This window comes from Microtus pennsylvanicus, chromosome 3 (genome assembly GCF_037038515.1).
Source record: "Microtus pennsylvanicus isolate mMicPen1 chromosome 3, mMicPen1.hap1, whole genome shotgun sequence".
In the NCBI taxonomy this organism is placed as follows: Eukaryota; Metazoa; Chordata; class Mammalia; order Rodentia; family Cricetidae; genus Microtus; species Microtus pennsylvanicus.
Window position 1 is genome coordinate 9,698,595 of NC_134581.1, and position 22,611 is coordinate 9,721,205.

Here is a 22,611-nt window from a genome sequence, read left to right on the forward strand (position 1 = left end):
TCCTTAGGCAACTGAAGGTTTAAATTCTTTTTCTTTTTACACTTGTTTGTTTATTGGGTGTGTCTGCACGTGTGTGTGTGTGTGTGTGTGTGTGTGTGTGTGTGTGTGTGTGTGTGTGTGTGTGTGGACACACATGGAGGTCAGGGGACAGGAATCGGATTCCTCCTTCCACCCCGAGAACTCGGGTCCCAATTCCAGAACCCACAGGGTAGGAGAGAACTGGTTCCCATAAGCTGTAGTCTGATCTTCACAAACACACGTGCACACACACACATGCACATGAAATAAATAAGCAGATGTCTTAAAAGTTAAGAAAGGACAGAGATACCAAGGGAGACCAAGGGAAGAAATCTTTTAACTAGTTTCACTTTTGCTAACTCTAGGCCTCAACTCCCCACCTCTCGCCATAAAAATGTTACTGTCCTTGCCACTCAGGGAAGGTATCTCCCCTAGACAGGGTTTTTGTACCCCATTTTCAGGACAAAAAGGCAGACGTAGGGTCGCCTTTCTTGTGTCTGCTACTGTTCAAGAGCCCTTGAGACTCAGAATAATCTATGGGCCAGAAAGGCATGTTGGGGGTTGCGGAGCCTGCCTGCTTCTGTGAACTGTGCACATATTTAGCTCAGTTAGCTGCAGTGTCTTCTCTCAGCCCTTGTGGGGACGCTGATGTGCGACTGTCCAGGTGGGCCATTACAGACCTGTTTAAATGGTGGAACAGGCCAAAGTGTACCTTGGGGATGTCAAACCTAAAGGAAAGAAATACAAAATTCTAAATGGTGCATGCATTGTTATTGGCTGGCTTTGAAATCCCCTACGATCCTCTGTTCTTCAGACAAAACCCACCTCACTTGTTCCTAGAATAGAGGAGAGGATTTCTTAAAAACCACTTAACGGAAGGCAAATGTCCCCGCAGATATCTGTATTAACAAGGCTGTGTCTGCACCTGGTTTCCAGCGCTTTTCATCTGAAATATCACAGACCTCCTAGAGAACTCATCGTCTCACTAGTCTGAGGAGGCCAGAAGCTGCCCGCGTTAAAATGGTTTTTTGAAGTTTATTTTTTACATCCCTATGAACTGTCGTCCCCCCTGTAGTATTTCTGGTTTGACTTTTTTCTTTTCTAGGCAGGGCGCACTGTGTACGGGTTTGATTTTCACTATAGAGGTACCTCGTCATTTCTCCACGTCAGCACTTAACTTCCTCCTCAGCTCATCACCGAATCTGTGAGTCAGGCTGTTCCATTGCCCGTTGTCACACGCTGTGCCCCAGAGATACTCCTTGTCACTGAGGGAGTCCTGAGGAGTCGTTGGCTGACTGAAATGCCCGGTTGTCTTTGTTAGAGTTACTCTTGCTGGGACCATGACCAAAAGCAGCTCAGAAGGGGTTTTGCTTCCTTCCTTCCTTCCTTCCTTCCTTCCTTCCTTCCTTCCTTTATTCCTGTTTTTTTTTTGTTTGTTTTGTTTTGGCTTACGTATCTTGAATCATGGTCCACTGAGGGACGCCAGGGCAGGAACTCAAACCAGGCAGGAACCTGGAGGCAGGAGCTGATGCGGAGGCCATGGAGGAGTGCTGCTTACTGGCTTACTCCTCATGGCTTACTCAGCCTGCTTTCTTCTCAGCTGGGGTGCTCTCCTCTGAGGTGGCTCCAGTTTGTGTAGAGTTGACATAGAGTTGACATAAAACAAACCGGCTCACCCAACAAGCAGGTGGATGTGGAAGCTCTCCTTGTAGCCAAGGCAGTCAGTGATTTCAGTCAGCACGAGTTACCTAATGAGGCTGTGGCGTGGCCAGCTCAGAATGACTGGCTTGGAGCCCTCCCTCAGGAGTGCAGGCAAGCGCAGCCAGGAACGGTGTGAAAGCCAGGTTAACAGGGCCCATCCTCTGGCCTCTGAGACCATGCCGTATGGAAACACATCCTTCCGTGGACCACCTCTGATCTCCTAAGTGGATGCTCCTCCCCAGATAAACAATTCCAAGGGGTGGTTTCTGTTGTTCTTATTTTATTGTTTTTTTTTGTGGAGATTTTTTAAAATTTGTTTGTTTGTTTGTTGTTTTGCTTGTTTGTCTTTGAGGCAAGGTCTGACTTCGTAGCCCTCGCTGTCCTGGAATTCATTGCATAGATCAGGCTAGCCTCAAACTCTGAGTTCTGTCTGCCATGGTCTCTTGAGACCTGGCCTAAAAAGGTGCACACCACAATGCCCGACTTGCCAAGGAGATTTTGAAGATGTGCCCATATGGCATGCAGCAACCACAATCCATTTCAAAAAAACCACCTCTAGCCCATCTCTGTCTGCTCGGTGCATAACCTGAATCTGCCACAGTCGTCCCAACCACTCTCTTCCATGGTTGTCTCAAACTGCCAGCCCGGCTGTTGCCAGCATCCTCAGCGTGGGTGCCTGGAATGCAGACACCCCTCACAGAATCACCCGAGGCTCCCTTGTGGGAATATCAGCCTGTCTTGCCGTGAATGCACTGCCTTGACCCTCGCAGGCTGCATGACTACATTAGTTTTCTATTTGCCTTATTTCCCAAGCGATGCTGCACACTGTCAAGGAAAGGAGACTATTGTATTCCATGTATGTCTTGGCCCGCTGCGAGGCTACTGGTTGTCTTGGTGTCCGCTAATCTTCCTGACCCTCACTCGGCAGCTAGAAAGAACCAATAGAGCTCTCCCCAGATGTGCTGAGGGTAGCCGGCACCCAGGAAAGGATGCTGAAGCTCACGTGGAGGGAATTCAGGCAGAATTCTGTGTATTCTCTTGTGAATATCTCCCTTCCCTCTGGTCTTGAAGTAAGTTTTGATTCGAAGAGGTCGATAAGGAGGGAGAAAGGGTTTCCTTCGAGTGCTAAGGCTCACCTGGAGTTAGAAGCCCCCATGGCTGATGTGCTTTCAAACATATTATACTAGAAGGACAGTATCCATACATTCAGTGCAGTTCAGCCCCTAGCACGGTCTCGATGGCACATCTTGCAAAAATAGACGAAAAAAATGCTGAAATTCCTATGTAGCCAAGAAAGACCCTGTATGTTGGAGATGTGGACCTGTGGATCCTTCCAGAAGGTTCTGGAGCAGAAAGAATCCTCAGACTTGTTCTTAGAGCCCCTCCTACTCTCATTCTTTCTTTTCCTTTATGAATCTACGATTATTCTGCTCACTTCCTGCCTGGCTTTCCTTGTTCTTCTTGGACATGAGACAGTGAACTTGGAAGCCACTGGCCCTGGGTGACTTTGGAGAGCACCGGTGGTCCAGCATTGTGTCTACTCTTGCCCCGCCCCTTCCCCAGTTAAGCTCCCCCAGAGTCAAGAAAGAGACCACATAATTGTGAGTGGAGCACCTCATGCATGGGTAATGGAGCAAGGGACTCTCCACACAGTGGCGGAGAGGCTAGTTTGCGGTATTTTACTAAGGTTTTTTTTCTCCTTAAAATTATGTGTATGTGACTATGTATGTAGGCATATGTGTATTAGTATGTGTCTATATGTATGAGCATATACATGTGTTTGTTTTTTTTTTTTTCGAGACAGGGTTTCTCTGTGGCTTTTTGGAGCCTGTCCTGGAACTCACTCTGTAGACCAGGCTGGTCTCGAACTCACAGAGATCTGCCTGCCTCTGCCTCCCGAGTGCTGGGATTAAAGGCGTGCGCCATCATCGCCCAGCCGAGCATATACATGTGTGTGTATGTGGTGGATATGTGTCTATGTGTGTGAGCATACGTATATGTGGATATGTGGGTATATGCATATGTGTGTCTGTGTGTGGGTATATGTATTGTGTGTATGTGTCTGTGTGTGTAGGCATATGTGTGTCTGTGGGGGGGTATATGTACACGAATATGTGTGTCTGTGTACTTGAAGTCAGAGGTACCAGATTCCCCTGGAGTTACAGGCTGTTGTGAGCCATTCAACGTGGGTGCTGGGAATTGAACCCAGGTCCTCTCTACAAGAGCAAAACACACTCTTAACCCATAAGCCATCTCTTCAGCCCCAAGCTCTTGAGGGTTTCTCATCCTCCTGCCTCTGCCATCTGTGTGCTATAATTACAGATGTCACCACTACATTGGTTTTGTGTGGCGTGAGCTCTCTGATGAAGGCTTCACACATTGGCTGGGGTTGCACTCCAGTCCTCAGCCCTCCCCATGTCCTTACAAGAGCCTGTAGCTCTCTTTTATTCCTTTAACCCTTTCCTCGTCTTCTCCTTTTACACTCTGCTTCACCAAAACAGAAGAAAACACCTGTGCCAACTAGAGCCAAGAGTCGGGTTGACGTCACAGCCCTCCATCCAGGTCTTACATTCGGACCACCCGAGAACATCAGGAAACACAGAGCCTTCGCTCAGCGATAGAGCCGTCACCACAGGGGCCTCTGCCCTGGCAGATTCATTGCCTTTCTGGCTTGCCTGATGTTTGCCCTTGGTGACTCATGTGGACAGAGCATTCTTGACTGATTGACAGGATTGTTGTGATGGTTTGTGTCCTTTGGGAGGTCTGAGAGCTTAGAACTGTGTGATTTGCTTCCATGTCCGCTTGACACAGGGTAGCGTCACCTGCGTCTCCGTTGAGAAAATGCCTCCAGAAGATCAGGCTGTAGGCAGGCCTGAAGAGTTTTTTTTTAAATTAGTGATTGGTGGGGGGAATGCCCAGCCCACGGTAGGTGATGCTACCCCTGGGCTGGTGGTACTGGGTGCTATGAGAAAGCAGACTGAGCAAGCCAGTGAGCGGCACCCCTCCCCGGCCTCTGCGTCAGGTTTCTGCCCTGTTTGAGCCCCTGTGCTGTCTTCCACTAGTGATGAGCTACAGTGTATCCCCAGCCAACCCTTTCCTCCCCAAGCTGCTTTTGGTGATGGTGCTTCACCGCAGTTGTCACCCTAAGACAGCATCCTAAGATCGCACTTCAACCCCTGGTTCAGGGAACACTCAGGGCGAGACGGGGAGGGTATACAGGGCTAGTCCCTGGACCTGCCTGAGGATGGGGACTGTGACCCCTTGCCCTGCCTCTTCCCAGCACTGCTGAGCCGCAGGTCTAGATGGAGCCTGCACGTCTGTTCGAGCTGGCCCTGGAGCTCGCTGTCTGGGACCACACACTTGGAGAGCCTGGCTAATTGCAGCCTGCTAGCCAGGTCCAGCCTGCCTTGTTTGTAAACAAAGTCCCCTTGAAACTGGCCACGCCCCCTCCTCCAGCTCATTCTACACTGCTTTGGGCTGGCTAAAGCCACACTATGGTGGCAAAATGAATGTCTGGGACAGAGACTGTATGGCACTCAAAGCCTGAGACGTTCACCATGCTGCCATGATGAAAAAAGAAGTGTGCCAACTTCGGCCGCGGTGCTTCATTCTCTTGAGCACTGCGGTTGTAATTACGGGCATGGGGCCTCCACTTTCACTGCCAAGGACTCCAAGAGCCCTCACTGCAAACTGCACAAAGCATTTGGTCCTGCTTGCCAGAGGGAATAGATGCGAGACCACTAGTCTCTGCGAGTTAGGTGGAACTCGGTGTCCTGGTGACATTGTTTTCTGCTGTGTCACTACTCACCCGAGACTGGGCAAAGACAACAGACCACATGCAAATCTGCTGTCGTGAGACCGCTGATTCCACTGGGGTTACTTTCAGGGCTTCAGATGACTCAAAGGCAACCGTGTCTGTGGGTGACATTTTAACACCCACCCTGCCTGCAGGTTCCCATTGCACTGCCGACCGGAAAGGAATAAATAACAGGGTCCTGTGACCTGGCCTCCATGTAGGTCGATCTTAAAATGTGAGATTAACCTGAGTCCCAAGCTCCTAACAGCACCCTGGCTGGAAGCTTCATTCTACTCCGATCACCCTAAGGACTCCACAGTGGTGGTGCTGAGGAAGGGCTGGAGGGTGTGAAGGGGGACACACCTTCAGAACGTCCTTCAGAATAGAAACAAGAGCTTGCGGTTTGAAATCTGCCTCATCAGGCACCTTGTATACTCTCCACCTGGGCGCAAGTCCTATACCTCTAGCCCCCCATTTCCAGGGGCAGGAAAGGAGAGGCCAGCTGCCCTGTCAGGGACCACCCCAAGGCCCGAGGTCTTGGGGTGCATTTTCTGGTGGGTATGTTGCAAGGTTCTGCAGCAGCTCATGAAGATACCTCAGCCAAATCTCTACATGAACATCACATAGAGGCCAAGGACACGGGGATTAAATCCGCCTTCCAGGTCTTCGCATTGATTCATCCTTATCTCCTGCCGGACGTGGTGATGTCTGGTACTAACAATGAGAGTCAAGCTCCTTCTAGCGTTTCTGCTCCCTACTCCTTCCTCAAGCCACAGTCTGCAGAGAGCCAACGCTGGGCTGGCCTGGCCACTCATCAGCAGTGTTTTGGTGCCCCCTAGTGGATAAATGAAGATGGTAGCCATGCTTGCTGGACAGACTTGGGAGGCCTTAGACGGGAGAGTGGGTCCCTGGCTCTGAAGCAAAAATCTCAGCAGATGTAGGACACTCACAGGCTGGAGTCAATGTGGTCCCAGGAGGGAGGTGCCCTTTTCTCTTACAGTCCCTAGCGCTATGTATTAATAACCTGATTTATTTGAAAAAAAATTGTAGGAGACAAAACCGTGTGCATGTACGCATGCACGCTCACATATTTCCTGTTGCATAGCATGTGGGGTGTCGAGCAGGGGCTGGCAGACTTGTGTGAAGGCAACCATTTTAGGCTTCAGGCAGGAGGCCACAGCCTCCTCCTGTTAGGCATGAAATTACAGGCAATAGAAAAGGGAAAACATGGCTGTGTTCGTTGGCTACATAGAACAGGTCATGTGAGCTGGGGCCATGGCTCGATGAGTAAAGTACTTGCCACGCAAGCATGAGGACCCGAGTTCAATCCCTGGTACCCACCTGAAAAGCCTGGTGCAGTGGTGCAGGCTTCCAGTCCTTGTGCTGAGAGGGCAGAAGCGCCAGGCAGAAGGGACAATCCCAGGTCCCGGCAAGAGACTCTGCCTCAACAAATAGGTGGATGGCGCCTGAGAAACAACACCTGGGATTGACCTGCCCACCCATCACACACACACATTATCATTATCATCACCACCGTCATCATCGATCCATACAGGCCATGAACTGCGCGTAGCCATGACCAATGTTTGTCAGCTGTGTTGAAACAGGCTAATGTGTCTAACACATGACACAGTAAATTCCTCTGGTTCGGTGGCACTGTGCCTCTCTCTCTCACACATTTGTGACTGAACAAGACCAGCACCGTGCCTGGCTAAGAGCAGGTGCTCGGGGAGCGTATTGCTAAACCCAGAAGGGCTAAACCTCTGTACCATAGCAACTTCATCCCAGAATTTCCCAGGATGCACTGAGTGACAAAAGGCGTGCTCTCCAAATTGGCCATTTAGACTATCAGAGCAGACGGGGATTCGCTGCCACCCGTGATTTCTTTCCTAATTTGTCTCTGTCTAAAATGAGCCAGGCTGTGATGTGAGAGGCCAATAGGCCAAACTGCTTTGTTTAGCACAAAGAAGGACACCACAGAAGAGAGCCTGGCCTGCGTGACACGGCCCTATAGCCAAAGCCCCATGAACTCCGGGGCTGCCTCCTAGGATGTGGTCTATACGCTGACTGCCGTATGGCTCGGGAATTGTAGTTGTTACTTGTTGCTATAACAGAGAATCTGAGACGTGGTATAAGGGAGGGATTTGTTTTAAAGGGTTTATTTTTAATTATGTAAACGAGGGTGTGCACATGAGTGTGTGCATTTGTGGGTGTATATTCATGTGTGTGGGTGTATGTTCAACGTATACAGGTTGTAATGGGCACTGTGACTAACGGCCTTCCTTTCTGTTCCGCTCTTTCTCTTTACTTCCGCCTCTCTCTGCATCACCGCTGCCACTTCGCAGGTCTTCGGACTGCTAGTATGGACGCTTATCGCGGGCACTGAGTATTTCCGCGTCCCTGCTTTTGGCTGGGTCATGTTTGTAGCTGTCTTTTACTGGGTCCTCACTGTCTTCTTCCTCATCGTCTACATCACCATGACCTACACCAGGATTCCCCAGGTGCCCTGGACCACAGTGGTAAGTCTCCCTCAGGGACTACACCAATTCGGGGCTATGAGGTGGGACCGCAAGTGTCTTCTTGTGGATTCAAGGTCACCTCTGCTCACACAGGACAAGTCATGCTGGAGAAGCCAGGGGCAGCAAATGATCCCTCATTTCCTGATGGCCTGAGCCCAGGAGAACAGTGCATGCATGGCCTCTGACATCCTCAGACAAAAGGAATCAAGGAAAACTGGGTTCTATCATTATAAACAGTGTCACCTACAAAACAGGGGTGTCAGGACACCACTGTCTCCAGATCTTCCTTCCTTCAAACTCTAATCACAGCTGTCTGTGCATGACTAAAAAAGGGAGGGCTGTAAAACATGTGGAGTTTGGGAGGAACTGGAGTGTGGGGAGTCTTGCTTTCTATAACCAATAGCAAGGGAAAAGGGAAAGGCACACGCGCACACACACACACAAGTAGTAGTGTGGTAGTTGACTCTAGAGTTCAGCACAGGGGTAAAGCACTGGCCTGGCAGGTCCAAGGTCACGTGTTTAAACCCCAGCACCACAGAAACACTAACTAAATTGGTGTCTTTCTATTTGGAAGCAAGAATAGTTAAAGGGTTTGGGTTTTTGTCCTGGCTCCAGGCAGCGTGCCGTGCCGTATACAGGATAACAGTGGTGATCACACAATCTTCAGGCCAAAGGGAGTGCCTTGTAGCGTGGGAAGTCTTGACAGGGAATTGGAAGGGGTCATTATCAGTGGGAAGAGTCCTTGCCTGTCATGCCCAAAGCCCTGGGTTCAATCCTCAGCACCACCTAAATAGGCGTGGTGTGTCACACCTCTAGTCTTATCTGGGAGGCGGATGCAGGAGGATCAGAAGTTCATTTTCATTGCATGTGGAATTCGAGGCTCGCCTGCTGTACATGAGACCCTGTCACAGACAGATAGATGTGGGGGTACATGCCTAAATAATCCTAGCAGCTCCAGCACTTGGGAAACGAGGCAAGGAGATCTTAAGTTTGAATCCAAGCTGGCCAAATAGTGAGTTTAAGGTTATCTTGGTCTATGTATAGAAAGACCCTGTTTCATTTAAAATAATAATATATTTCTTTTAAAGTGGTACCACATGTATGCATATATAAAATAGAACTCTAACAATATGTTGGTTTACTTTGTTTCCGAATAATACGCACACGTACACACACACTTCTGACTTGATGACTTGAAAGCCAGCCTCCTTGGGACTTGTGACCTGAGGTTACACTGGCAGACTTTCACACACCGCTGTCATTCTTCAAAGTAAGCCTGCGCCTCTTCTTTCTGAGCTGCCTTCAGAGTCCAAGTAAACCCAAGCAGACGCAAGGCTCCTTTTGCTTTACAGAACGGATTAACTGTTTTCCCACATCCCAAAGTGAAGATTCTCCACTGGCATTTTCAAGCACTTGTATCTCATTCTGAAAGTGATCCCGTGAAAGGTGCTTATCACCATCCAGGCCCAGACAGGTGGCCCTGGGAGTCAGTGTCCCCTTTCCCCATGGACACCGGGCAGGACAAAGTCATTTGGATGTTGGATTCAGAAGTTGCTGGTACTGTGGTGTAACAGTAACCGTGACAACGGAGCAGGAGAGCACAGTAGAGTGAGGTGGGGCTGGGCGTGGAGCTCAGTGGGTGGAGCGTTTGCCTAGGGTGCATGAAGCCCTGGGTTCAATCCCCAGCACCACATAAACTGAGCGTGGTGCATGCCTGTGACCCCAGTCCTCAGGGGGTGGAGGCTGGAGGCTTCTCAGATAGAAATAATGAGTCGGAGACCAGCCTGGGCTACAGGAACCTTAATCTCAAGATGACAATTAGTCAATATATAAAAAGGAAAGAAAAGAGATTGTCTCTTCCAGCAGCTGAGGTAGGTTTGTGCTTGCTGGCAATTGCTGGTGTCAATGCTGTAGGAGACAAAGTTGTTTCCCAACTGCTTTCTTAAATACGTGCAGGTTTGGTGAATGCCTGCAGGTGAGCCGGATCAGCCAGCTCTGTCCTTCTGGCTCAGCACCACGCTGGGGACTGCCTCTTCTCCCTCGCTTACCATTTTCTTCTCTAGTCTAAAGGTTTCTGTCCAACTAGACATTTCCCAGTCACCTGCCATCAGGGGAGCCTGAATGTAGCTACTATAACAGAAGAGGACATGTTATGTCCGGCCTCTGGGCCATGCCTTTGAGATGGGCGTGTTCTTGGAGTTGATCTGTGTTTCTGGGCTGGAAGGAGAAAGCCAGACTGCTCTGACTGCTCGGCTTGTTCCATGAAAGAACAAACTCTCTCAAGTTTCTCGTTTTGGGTCACATGTCCCAAAGAGACCTATCCATCATCTCTTTTTCCCACCGTCTGTAGACCCAGTGTTCCTACTGATGATACCCGAAGGTCTTGTCTTAGGTGACCTCTAAGCACCTTTTTGTCTTCAAAATTGGAAAGGAGTTAGAGAATCAGTTCACATCTATGATCCCCACGTCCAGGAGGCTGAGGCGGAAGGGTGACGTCCAATTCCAGGCTAGCCTGGGCTACAGAGGCAGACTCCAGTACCAAACCCCAAGGCTGACTAGATGACTCAGCATGTGAGGTCCTTGTCTCCAAGACCAATGTCCTGAGTGTGATCTCTGGGGCCCACAGGGTAGAATGGGTGAACCAGTTCCCAGACGTTGTCCTCTGACCTTACACACACATGGCCTGATAAGTGTGAATTTTAAAAAAAATTAACCCTAGAAAGTACTGTGCATAACTGAGTATAATCAAAACTTAAATCTGGGGGCTGCAGGGATGGCTCAGTGATTAAAAGCGTTTGCTGCTCTTTGCAGAGGACCTAGGTTCACTTCCCAGAACCCACACAGCTCAGAACCGTCTCTAACTCCAGGTCTAGGGGATCTGACACCCTCTTCTGGCCTCCATGGGAACTGTACATACACAATGCACATATATATTTGCAAGCAAACACTCATACACATTAAATAAATAAATATTTTTTTTTTTTTAGAAAAGCAAGCTGGGGGGCGGTAGCGCATACCTTTAATTTGAGTACTCTGGGGGCAGAGGCATGCAGATCTCTGAGTTCAAGACCAGCCTGGACTACAGAGTTCCAGGACAGCCAGGGCTACACAGAAACCCTGGCGGGGGCATGGGAAAAAGAAAGGAGCTTAAGTCATGGGCTAAGATGGTTCAGTTGACAAAGGGCTTGCCATATAAGCCTGAGGATCTGAGTTCAGATCTCCTGAACTCGGGTACAGAGCTGCAGTGGGCATCGAGATGGCTCAGCAGGTGAAAGGTGTTTGCCACCAAACCTGCCACCTGGCTTTAACCTCTGGTTTGCACATGGTGGATAAAGAGAACCATCTGAGAGTCTGACTCTATCACTTGGTCTTTGATTAGAGTCCTCCTTGTTGATTTAGTACCTCAGCTATAAGAAACATTTTTGTTTTTTGAGACAGGGTTTCTTTATGTATTTTTTTTTTTCGAGACAGGGTTTCTCTGTGGATTTCGAGCCTGTCCTGGAACTAGCTCTGTAGACCAGGCTGGTCTCGAACTCACAGAGATCCGCCTGCCTCTGCCTCCCGAGTGCTGGGATTAAAGGCGTGCGCCACCACTGCCCTGCTCTTTATGTATTTTTTAAAATATATGCTTATTTTATTTTATTTGTGTGTGCAGGAGCTCAGGGAGACCAGAGGAGGCATCGAGTCCTCTGGGACTGGAGTTATAGGTGGTTGTGAGCTGTCAGGTGGATGCTGGGAACCAAACCCTAGTTCTCCCTGCGTGCTCTTAACCGATGAGCCGTCTCCAGCCCCTGACATGGGACTTCTCAAACACTCCATCTGGTAGTGTGGGTCCACAGGTAGCGTGACCTGCCTGGCTGGACCTCGAATTCTCCCCCAGCATGGGAAGGCGGCTCAGTCACTTCTTACAAGCCCTCGTCTGAAGCTGGTGTCTAGTTCTGGCCTGCAGGAGCCTGCCCGGACACTGATCGCTCTTTCTCTCTCCTGTGATGGGATAGATGTCCTTGGCAGTTTAGCATCTTAAACTGAGGACCCCAGGTACACGGGCTGGAGGCTAAACAAAGAGCGCCAGGCCAGCCAAGCTTTTATCTGTGTGCGCCTTTATCCCAGAGAAGACAGACTGCTTTCAGAGCAAAGCAGGATGGAATTTCAGGAGGGAACCCGGCCTCCCTCCTCTCCCCTCCTCAAAGAGCAGCTGACCACCTTTGTAAAGTTCCACGCTCTCTGGAGCTCACTCCCACGGCACAGGGATGTTTGAGACCAGCAGGAGCTTGGAGGGTCTAGTACGTCTGAGCTACACCTGGCCCAGCAGACAAGCAGGGCAGCCTGATGCTTTGAGCCCCCTCACCCCCCATTCTCCTCTGGAGCCATCGGAGGAGCTAGTTTCTTTGTTTTGTTGGTTGGTTTTGGTTTTGAGACCAGGAAAGTCTCTGTCGCCAAGAATGACCTTGACCCTTCATCTCCCTGCCCTCAGCTCCAGAGTGCGCCTTGACGTCCAGGTTACCCAGGACTAGGGATGGAGGCCATGGCTGTACACATTCTACCAACTGAGCTACATCCTGGTTGGGACACCATCTCTTTACTTAACATTACTCTGTCCAAACTGGATGCATGCAGTTTAGTTACCATTGCAGAGATTTGATTTTTAAAAAAAATTTTTTGGTTTTTTTTTTTTTTTTTTTTAGATAGGGTTTCTCTGTGTAGCCCCAGTGTCCTGGAACTCACTCTGTAGACCAGGCTGGCCTCGAACTCACAGAGATCCACTTACCTCTGCCCCCTGAGTGCTGGAATTAAAGGCGTTCACCAACATACCTGGCCTCAAGGTGGGAGGGAAGTCTGTCATTTGACAAGTGCTGAATGTGTGTCCCTGGACACACAACCAACCGTCACAAGGACCCATCCAGAGAAACAGGACTTGTTCCCTCTAATCTTTCTCTCTAGGCTTAAATGGCTAAAGGCAATTTATTAAGCAGCATATATACTAATTTTTTTCTGAACGAATAAGATACATAAGATAGTGTTGATTTTTGCTTGTAGCTTTTAAAATTGACCGATTTTTGTCCATGTGAACGATCAGTAGCTCACGTGAGGACCATGTCACCTCCGCAAATGCCATATACCTACTTCTTCCAAGTGTTCAAGTTCCCAGACTTGTTCAGGGCAAAAAGTGGGTGTCAGCTCTTAACTACCCTCCTAGCAGCACTGGCCTTGTTGGAAAGAACCCCGGAGTGAGGCTGCACAACAAGAGGAGATTTTACTCACAGATGAAGTGTCTACCTGGCCTTGGGTGTGCATGACATTGGACACTCGTCATCTTTGTCCCTGATCCTCTAGCTCACTGTCCTTAAAGGGCTGACTCAAACTGACTCGTTGAAGCCTGCCCATTATCCAATAAATCACAAGAAAATTCCTGTGGTTACTCATAAACTTGGATCTGCAAACACGATGGGCGAAGAAGGTACTGAGGAAGTCGGTAGAGACTTTGTTTGGATGGAGGGCATATCAGCTTTCTTGTATACCTGGAAGGCTTTGTCAGTGGCGTTGACACACAGACCGCTGTTCTCGGGTGAAAGCCCAGGTTAGACACTGTGGATGTCGTATGGACTGAGCTGGAGTGCAGGGTGTCTCTCTCTCTGGTGCCCAGTATCCTGTCCTGGGTACCGCAGAACAGCTCCAGCATGCTCCCCAGTTTTTCTTTGTGAATTCTTTTGAACTCTCTCATAGCTGATGTGACTGAGATTATCCCATCGCAGGTGACTCTCAGGTAGCCAGGACTCTGGTTCTATCTCTAACGCAGCTGTAGTCTCCGTGGGCACATCACCCTGGACCAGGGCCAGCATGCACAGAAGGCGGGGATGGAAACAGGTTGCAGCTCACCTCAGGGTGCTGGCATCTGTGTCTGGAAAATTCTGTGTACCCTTTCTTCCAGCCAGTTCCAGGACAGGGTCCAAAGCTATAGAGAAACCCTCTTGAAAAGCCAAAAAAAAAAAAATTACATTTACAATTTTGCCCACTTGACTTTTCAAATCTCCATTATTAAAGAGGAAAGAAAAGATGGGGAGGTTTGAGAGATGGCTCAGCATTTAAGAGCACTGGCTGCTCTTCCAGAGGACCCTGGTTCAATTCCCAGCACCCACACGGCAGTGCACAGCTGTCTGTAACTCCAGTTCCAGGGGATCCAACATCCTCACACAGGCATACATGCAGGCAAAACACCAGTGTACATAAAATAAAAATAAATTATTTTAAAAAAAATAAAGAGAACCGACTGAGGTCTCTTCCAGAAAAATAGGGAAGCCAAAGTGACCACAGCTCCCAGTGGGCTCTGATGTTAATTGCTCCCCTCCCCCACTTCCTCTCTCATTTTAAAAAGTATCTGTGAGCTGCTGTGTGTGTGTGTGTGTGTGTTGGTGATGCATACCTGGCGTCACAGCACTCAGGAGAAAAGGGTAGAAAGATCAGAAGTTCAAGGCCAGCCATGCTACATGCCTATCCCCCAAACATGCATAAAACATACATACATACATACAACTGCTTGGGCTAACTTCCCTCCCAGGCCTAGGAGCACGGGAGAAAGTCTCTGCCCAAGGACATGTGCTCCACGACCACAGCTGAGGTGAGGGCTGGGGTGGGGCAGTTGGCATTGCATGGCCCCTCCGGCTGCCCACCTCCCTCCACCAGGGTCTCCACGCTGAGGTTCTCAGGAGTGGGGAACCAGGAACCAAAGAGTGAAGTCTGGGGGCCTTTGGGGACATGTGGCACCCTGGACTGGAGCGGCAGTGACATGGTCTCCTCAGCTGCCTCCTTTTGGCCTTCTCTAGCTAACAGTTTGCCCCTCTTCGCAGGGCCTGTGCTTTAACGGCAGTGCCTTCCTCTTGTACCTCTCGGCCGCCATAGTGGACGCGTCTTCCGTCTCCCCAGAGAAGGAGGGTCACAACTTCAACAGCTGGGCAGCCTCCTCGGTGAGTCCTCCCAAAAACTCTCCCCCCAGGCCTGTTTGGAAAGAGGGAGGGGGTCAAAGTCAGCTGCAGAGAAAAAGGGCCATGCGCAATAGTGACAGAACACAGCAGTTGACTGGTTGATAGCCTACAAGACGGGGCTTGGGTTAACACACAGCAAGAAGGAGCCAGAAGGACGTAGCTGCCCTTCTAAGAAGACTCCGAGTTTCTCCTGGAGAAGGCAGGGCAAGGGCCAGCTCAGAAGAGTGATGGCTGAAGACACAGCATCCAGTTGGGAGCTTTGCAGGACAGGGTGCATCTTGAAGCAACAGTGACAGCCTCCTTTTCAGCAGCTGCCACAAGCTCACCCTCCCCAAGCTGTCCCCTTGAAATTTTGAAATGTGTGCCCTGGCAGCGCTGACGTGTGCATGGGCAGCCCGTATGTGGCGGTTCTGTTGAACTGGTCCATATTGGGCTTCATGATCTAAGTTGATGAGGACAACTGACCAGGTCTCTCCCTCAAGAGGGCACCAGATCTCATTACAGATGGTTGTGAGCCACCATGTGGTTGCTGGGAATTGAACTCAGGACATTTGGAAGAGCAGGCAATGCTCTTAACCACTGAGCCATCTCTCCAGCCCCGAGTGGTCCCCTTGGTCCCTCCTAACTCTAAACAGAGATTAGCAAATTGAGACTTGAGATTCATAGACACTCTGGCTGGATGTATATTGTGGGGGCTGCCTCACCTCACTTCTTCGAGGAGATGGCAGACGCTGGAGGCTGAGCCCTGTCTAAGGGTACCTGTCTAGATTAGACATACATAGCTCCCTCATCATCCCTAAAGAAAAGGGTTATTGATGCAATAAAGTAGATTTAGAGAAGGAAGCCTAGGGTCTGGGGCAGTTTGAGCACCTGACACAGTGCAGGGGAAGCCATCACTCTCTAATCTGGAAGTGTCTGCCATGCTTCATTCACTTCCTGTCCGCCATGCTTCACTCACTTCCTGTCCACCATGCTTTGTTCACTTCCTGTCCGCCATGCTTTGTTCACTTCCTGTCCCCCAAACTTCATTCACTTCTCTGTCTCCCATGCTTCCGTCCCCACAGTTCTTCGCCTTCCTGGTCACCCTCTGCTACGCTGGAAACACATACTTCAGTTTCATAGCCTGGAGATCCAGGACCGCACAATGACTTCCTCTTCGGAAAATGGAGAAGAAAACGCACCAGGATGCATCTGGCTGTGAAAGCAGTTGTAGCTATAATGTATATTGCCCCCAGAACTGTATTTAACTAATGTTTTTATATTTTAGTTAAATTACCTCCTAGTGGCTTGTTACATTTAAGCTCGATACTTACTTGCAGAGTGTCGTGACTTCTGATGAACTCTGAGGTCTCTTGACTTCCTCATAGTCTTTATTTTCTTACATAATATATAAATAAATGACTAAATGTTAAGAAGGTGTCAAGTTTGTAAAACTCACTTTTAATTATACCTTTGTTTAGTGTGTGTGTTTGTGTATGGGTGTGGTGTACAAGTGTGTCACATGTTCAGGTCCCAGGACAACTTGGAGTGACTTCTCTCCTTCCACCCCTCAGGTCCCAGGATAAAATTTAGGGCTTTGAGCCTGGCAAGAGGAGCCTTTCTTTGCCCCACTGATCCATCTCACTGACAAAATTTTCTTTTTAAAGATTTATTTTTGTTTATTTGGTCTTTTGAGACAGGGTTTCTCTGTGTAGCTTTGGAGCCTGTCCTGGAACTTGCTCCAGGCTGGCCTCAAACTCAGAGATTCACCTGCCTCTGCCTCCCAGGTACTGGGTTTAAAGGCGTGCCACTAATACCTGGCTTATTTTTATTTTTAATTATGTGTGTGTGTGTGTATTTGTGTCTGTATAGTATAAGGACATCAAACCCCCTATAGCTGGTGTTTAGGCAGTTGTGAATTTGGATCCCCTGCGAGAGCTATGTGTGGCTCTTACCTGCTGCTATATATCTCCAAAGCCAGTGTTGAAGATAATAGATTAAATTGTGCAACACCCCAGCTGACGTTGAATACCACTGATAGGGACACACCCAGAGCCTCCGAGCTGGGAAAGCTCTCCTGCCCGCAGGGCTGCTCAGGCAGCCATATTTGTCAGAAAATGGTCTCCAGGATGGGGTGGCAAGACAGACCCATCTCTTCAGACCTGGGAACCACAGTGCCCATGACTCTCACATGCTAGCCCACATGCTAGAGCAATCAAATGAGACAAGGCCTCAAGCTTAGTAACGAGCTCTTGGCAAAAAGAGGTGCCGCCAGGACAGGCTTCTTTATTGTAGAACACATTAAAATAACTACGTAGCCATTGAAAGGATCAATGGGTACACACACCTTTAACTCATGTTGAGGGCTGGGAGATTGCTCGGTTGCCATGCAAGCAGGGGACCTGGCTTTGGTCTCCAGAACCCACATAAATAAATGAGTAAATGCTGAGGCTGTGACTTGACTGGCAGAGAACTTTAGAAGCCCCAAGTTCAACCCCTGGCATAGTAGTCCACACATGTAACCCCAACACTCAAGAGAAGCTGGGGGAAGTTCAAGGTCTGCCTGAGGTTACATCCGATCCTGCCCCGCCCCCCACACACACACTCCAAAAAACCAAATCAAGCCTGGCAGTGCATCTTTGTGGTTGTGGGCCCGGCCTTTGATGACTGAGCCGTCTCTCCATCCCTGGTCGTGCATTTACAATCCCAGCACTCGTGAAGCAAAGCCAGGTGGGCCCTGCAGTTTTCTAGTCAGCTGGAGAAACACACTTGTGGAGTCCCGAGCCAGCCAGTGAGAGACCCTGTCTTGAAAAGGGGGGACAGTACCCGAGGAACCATATCTAAGGTTGTTCTCTGGCATGGGTGCACACACACACATCTTGCGGACCCCAAAGATGTCTGTGCCAATTTTGAGCAGAACTCCAGTACCCCAGATCTTTATCTCAACCCTGTGAGGACAGCTGTTATCGTAGTGGGAACACTCAGATGAGCCCGGCACACGCACCGAGAGGAAGTGTTTTTGGGTGGCACAGTTCCTGCTGCCACAGCAAGTGTCTTGGGGTGACTTTTCAACTTGAGTTTTTTTAAAAAACAAGAAAAACCACAGAAACGTTAGTGAGGTTAATGTCGTATGCAGGTCTGAAGCAAATGTTCTTTCAATATGATGTCCCACTGGCTTCTAGGACTTTTTGTGGTCCCTATTCAGTGGTGTTTCTTCCACCTGTATGTTAGCGTTTGTCCTGTTTACTTGGTTCTCCATGGCATCCCTGGGACAGCCTACGACTTGGTGACTTTGTACACAATAAAGCTGCCAGCAGTTCTCATGTTCCTTGCAATACACTGGAGAGACTTTGCTAGCTATGCTGGTTGAAAGTGTGAACGCACTCGCTGCCCACATGGTCTATGAGACAATGGTTCTCAACCTGTGTGTGGGTCACGATCCCTTTGTGAGCCAATGACCCTTTCAAAGGGGTTGCCTAGGACCATCAGAAAACACAGATATTTACATTACAGTTCATAAGAAGAGCAACATTACAGTAGTCACGAAAATTGTCTTTCCTGTTCAAGGTCAGCCTGGTCTGCATAAGAGTTCCTAGCCAGTCACCCAGGAACTACAAAACAAGACTGTATCAACAAGAAAAAAGTAATGTTTGGGTAATCTCATTGTATTTTATCCCCCAAGTCATCAAAAAAATGAATAATGGAGCATGATTAATAAAAGCTCAGATAAAAAAAATTGGGGTTCAACCTGAAGGTCAGAAAAGCAAAACAGCCAGCCACTGGCCCTTACCTCTTCTTCAGTCTGAAATGGCGATCCTGCCTCCAGGAATCTCAGAATGAGACTGTGTGAGAGAGCTGTCTCCTCTAGTCTTACAGTCCTTTCTAGTTATGGGATTAAAGGCGTGCACTACTACCGCCTGGCTTCCATGGCAAGCTAGTGTGGCTGCTGGGATTAAATGTGTGTGTTAACCACTGCCTGGTCTGTAAGGCTGACCAATGGGACTGTTTTCCCTTTTTGATCTTCAGGCAAACTTTATTTATTAAAATACACACAAAATGCCACTACAATGAACTAATTAAAACAGTCTTATGTGTTATTTCTCTGTCCTCTCTCTCACCAAAGCAAGGACACGTGTGTACCCAGTGGATTTTATCAAGTCCTTTATACTACAGTCAAGGCTCCTTAAAAGGGCAATGAAGGAGAGGCCTAAAGGCATGTTTCTGGGAAGCTTCCAAGGGAGGCCCTTCCAAGTGCGAGGGAGTAGTCCCCTGGGATGAGCATGGCTCTTTGTAGGCTGGAAATCTCAAAGATCTTGAACAAAGTCTTACCTTCTGCCTTTCTCTGTGGTTTCTCGGAAGCAGGCCCATAAGCTCCCATGAAAACTCATCAAAACAATAAACATAGGTTCAACCGAAAGAAAACTTTGTTTCTTAAAAAAAAAAAAAAGTCATGAGAACTTTTTGGTGAATCTGCATTTTCGGATGACAAAATGATTCCAGGCAGCTGATGTCAACAAGCATTCCTGGAAAGAAGCTGTGTCTGCCGTAACTGATTGGCCTATAGATCTACAGTGACGTGGAGAGGTTGGAATGTCCTCAGACAACCTTATCTCTGGCTAACCACCCCTTCCCGCCCCTCTTGAACCCCTGGCATCTGTCACTTAGCAGAACACAGGCTTCCTCACTCCCAAAGCTAGGAGTGTCAGCATACAGAATGGAGGCCCATAGAGACACGCCTCCCATCTTGCTGTAACCACCTCTCTCTGACGCACCCCAGTGTATTTTAAACGCACTCTTTGTTCTGTCAAGCTATAGAAATGTTCCACAGGGGAACAATGGAGTTTTGGGTTCACCGAAATCTGTGTTCCAGGGCCATGGTGACTCAAAGTTGGCTCCAGAATTACCCGTCTCTTACTCTTTTTAAGGTGATAGTGCCATGGGGGGGGGGGGGGAGTGTTTTTGTTTTGTCTTCTTTTTCTGCCAATAGTTGAAGCATTTAAACTGGATTTGATTTTGATTGTTTGCTTTTTGTTTTTCTGAGACAGGGTTTCTCTGTTACTTTGGAATCTGTCCTGGAATTCGCTCTGTAGACCAGGCTGGCCTCAAACTCACAGAGATCCGCCTGCCTCTGCCTCCCGAGTGCTGGGATTAAAGGCATGCGTCACCACCGCCTAGCTGTGGGTTTGATTTTTGTTATTGTTTAAAACACACACAGCATAGTGTTGCGTACTTTTTCCCCCCTTTGAGACAGGGTTTCTCCACCTGCTTGCTCTGCCTCCTGAGTGCTGGGTTTAAAGGTGTACACCACCATCATCCAGCATGCTGCATCCAGGACCTAAGAGAGACAGGTAGATTTGAGTTAATCCCGGTCGAGGCAGTAACTGCCAAATCAGCCAGGACTACTTAGTGAGACCTGTTGGTGGGGGGGGGGGGGAATGGGGGAAGGAACAAGGAAAACAAAGTATAATGACATTTACATAGGAAGGTTCCAAGGTAGGGCTGGCGAGATGGCTCTGCCGGTAAAGATGCTTGCCACTGCGCCTGATGAGTTCAGCCCCTCCCTCTTCCCACCCCACCCCCCTTCCCGGACTCGCTTAGTGGGTACCACCGGACTCGTATAAACTGCCCTCTGATCTCACTGTGGGTCGCACATACACACATAGACACACACACACACACACACAAATAAGTGTAATTAAAATACTTTGAAGAAGCCATGGTGAAAGTTGTTACTTTGTATACTCACCTAACAACCGCTCAGCAGCTGAGTTCACTTTCCAGCATTTCCTGGCCTCAGATGGAACTGGGCAGTTTTTAACTTAATGTGTTTACCTACTCCGGGCAAATCAATACAAAAATGCTTGAGGCATTTCATCTTTCGCCATTGCTTTTCCAATCCATCCTCCTAATGAGAAATATTTGGCTAGCATCTGAAAACTATAAGAAAACCAAGAGAGGGTACGCTTAATTGCAATAGTTCATTTTCAGATTTTTAAATTGCTCTGTTCACTGGAGATATCCCTTCAGGGTATTAGCACCTGAAGAGTTCAAATGCAAAATGTATCTCTGTAGGAAGCACTAAAGACACACCAATTTCAATGGGTGAAAACCAATTCAAAGTCTGTACCTCTACCCCCAAGACAGCGTTTGAATTGAAAAGATGGCATATTGTGGGGGAAATGGACTTTATTGAAATGTACCGGAAAAGCTAGGTTTTCAGAGAAAATAACATGGATGTGCAATGCTAGAATGTAAGTATATGAGAATACACAATGCCCACACGTCCGCAGCTGGGGGATGGCTCGGAGGGGAAAGGTGTTTGCCGCACAAGTCTGAGAACCTCGATTTGGATCCTTTGCACCCATGCACCCACAATTCTAGGACTGGGAAGGCAGAGACAGGAGAATCTCTGAGACTTACTGGCCAGTCTAGGCTGCTTGACAGACCCTGTTAAAAATCTAACAGATCATTTTTAAAGGTGCCTGAAGCCAGCTTAGGTCCTGGTACAAATGAGCAAAAAACACCAGCCCCCTGCTAAAGCCTGCTGGCCTTGCTATTTCCCTCCCCACTCCACCCAAACTCAATTTAGTTACCCACCCACCCTCCCTTGCCCAAACTACTTTAGAGTGGAAAATTACTCACAGCCAAGTTTTGCAAGATCACATGAGTCTGATAACTTTAAAATAAACCACATACGCCTATCACACACCTTTAACCCCAGCTTCTGTTCAGGAGACAGAAGCATGTTGATCTCTGTGAGTTGGAGGCCAGCTTGGTCTCCCTAGAGAGTTCCAGACCAGCCAGAGCTACAAAGTGAGTCCCTGTCTCCAGAGAACTCAAAAATAGATGGGACGCAACCTGTAAGCAGGAAACTGAAAGGCAAGGGGAGACTTCTGCCCAGTGTGGCTGATGTGGGATACAGGGAGGTGATGTATGATGCTGTGGGCTGGAGAGGATGTAAGGAAGGTACTGGACCATGTGAGGGAAGACTGGATGGGGCAGGGCTTCTGGCATCACAGGGGTAACAGTTTCTGCTGAGTGTATCAGCAAAAGGTGTAGTCTGGCCTCCAGCCATTATCACTTTAAGTGAGGCCTCAACCTTGTGTATCAGAGAAAAGCAGTTTTCCATGGGCTGGAGAGATGGCTCATTGGTTAAGAGAAACAGCTGCCCTTCCAGAGGTCCTGAGTTCAATTCCCAGCATTCATATGGCAGCTCACAACTGTAACTCCAGATCCAGGGGATCCAGCACCCTCTTCTGGTCTCCTCAGGCACCAAGCACAGACATGGATGTAGGCAGTATACTCATAGACAGAAAGTAAATAAATAAATTTAAAAATCAAAGAGTCTTTTTTTTAAACGTCTTAAATCAGGCAGTAACAGTGGCACACCCTTTTAATCCCAGCTTTAATCCTGGTTAGCTTTAACTGCCACTTTTATTTATATATATATATATATATATATATATATATATATATATATATATATATATATATATTTTAGTTTTTCGAAACAGGGTTTCTCTGTGGCTTTGGAGCCTGTCCTGGAACTAGCTCTGTAGACCAGGACCAGGCTGGTCTCGAACTCACAGAGATCCACCTGCCTCTGCCTCCCGAGTGC

General features: G+C 48.6%; 1 protein-coding gene across 1 annotated transcript in view; it reads left to right on the forward strand.

Annotated features, from left to right (window-relative positions):
• Positions 1 to 16,433, forward strand: part of Cmtm8 (CKLF like MARVEL transmembrane domain containing 8) — a 54,582-nt gene extending 38,149 nt beyond the window's left edge. Inside the window, exons 2-4 of the mRNA XM_075967688.1 lie at positions 7,861 to 8,034; positions 14,880 to 14,996; positions 16,079 to 16,433. Of these exons, the coding sequence (XP_075823803.1) occupies positions 7,861 to 8,034; positions 14,880 to 14,996; positions 16,079 to 16,162 (375 nt within the window). The 3' untranslated portion in view covers positions 16,163 to 16,433. The remainder of the gene's footprint in view (positions 1 to 7,860; positions 8,035 to 14,879; positions 14,997 to 16,078) is intronic.
• The last annotated feature ends 6,178 nt before the right edge of the window (positions 16,434 to 22,611 follow it).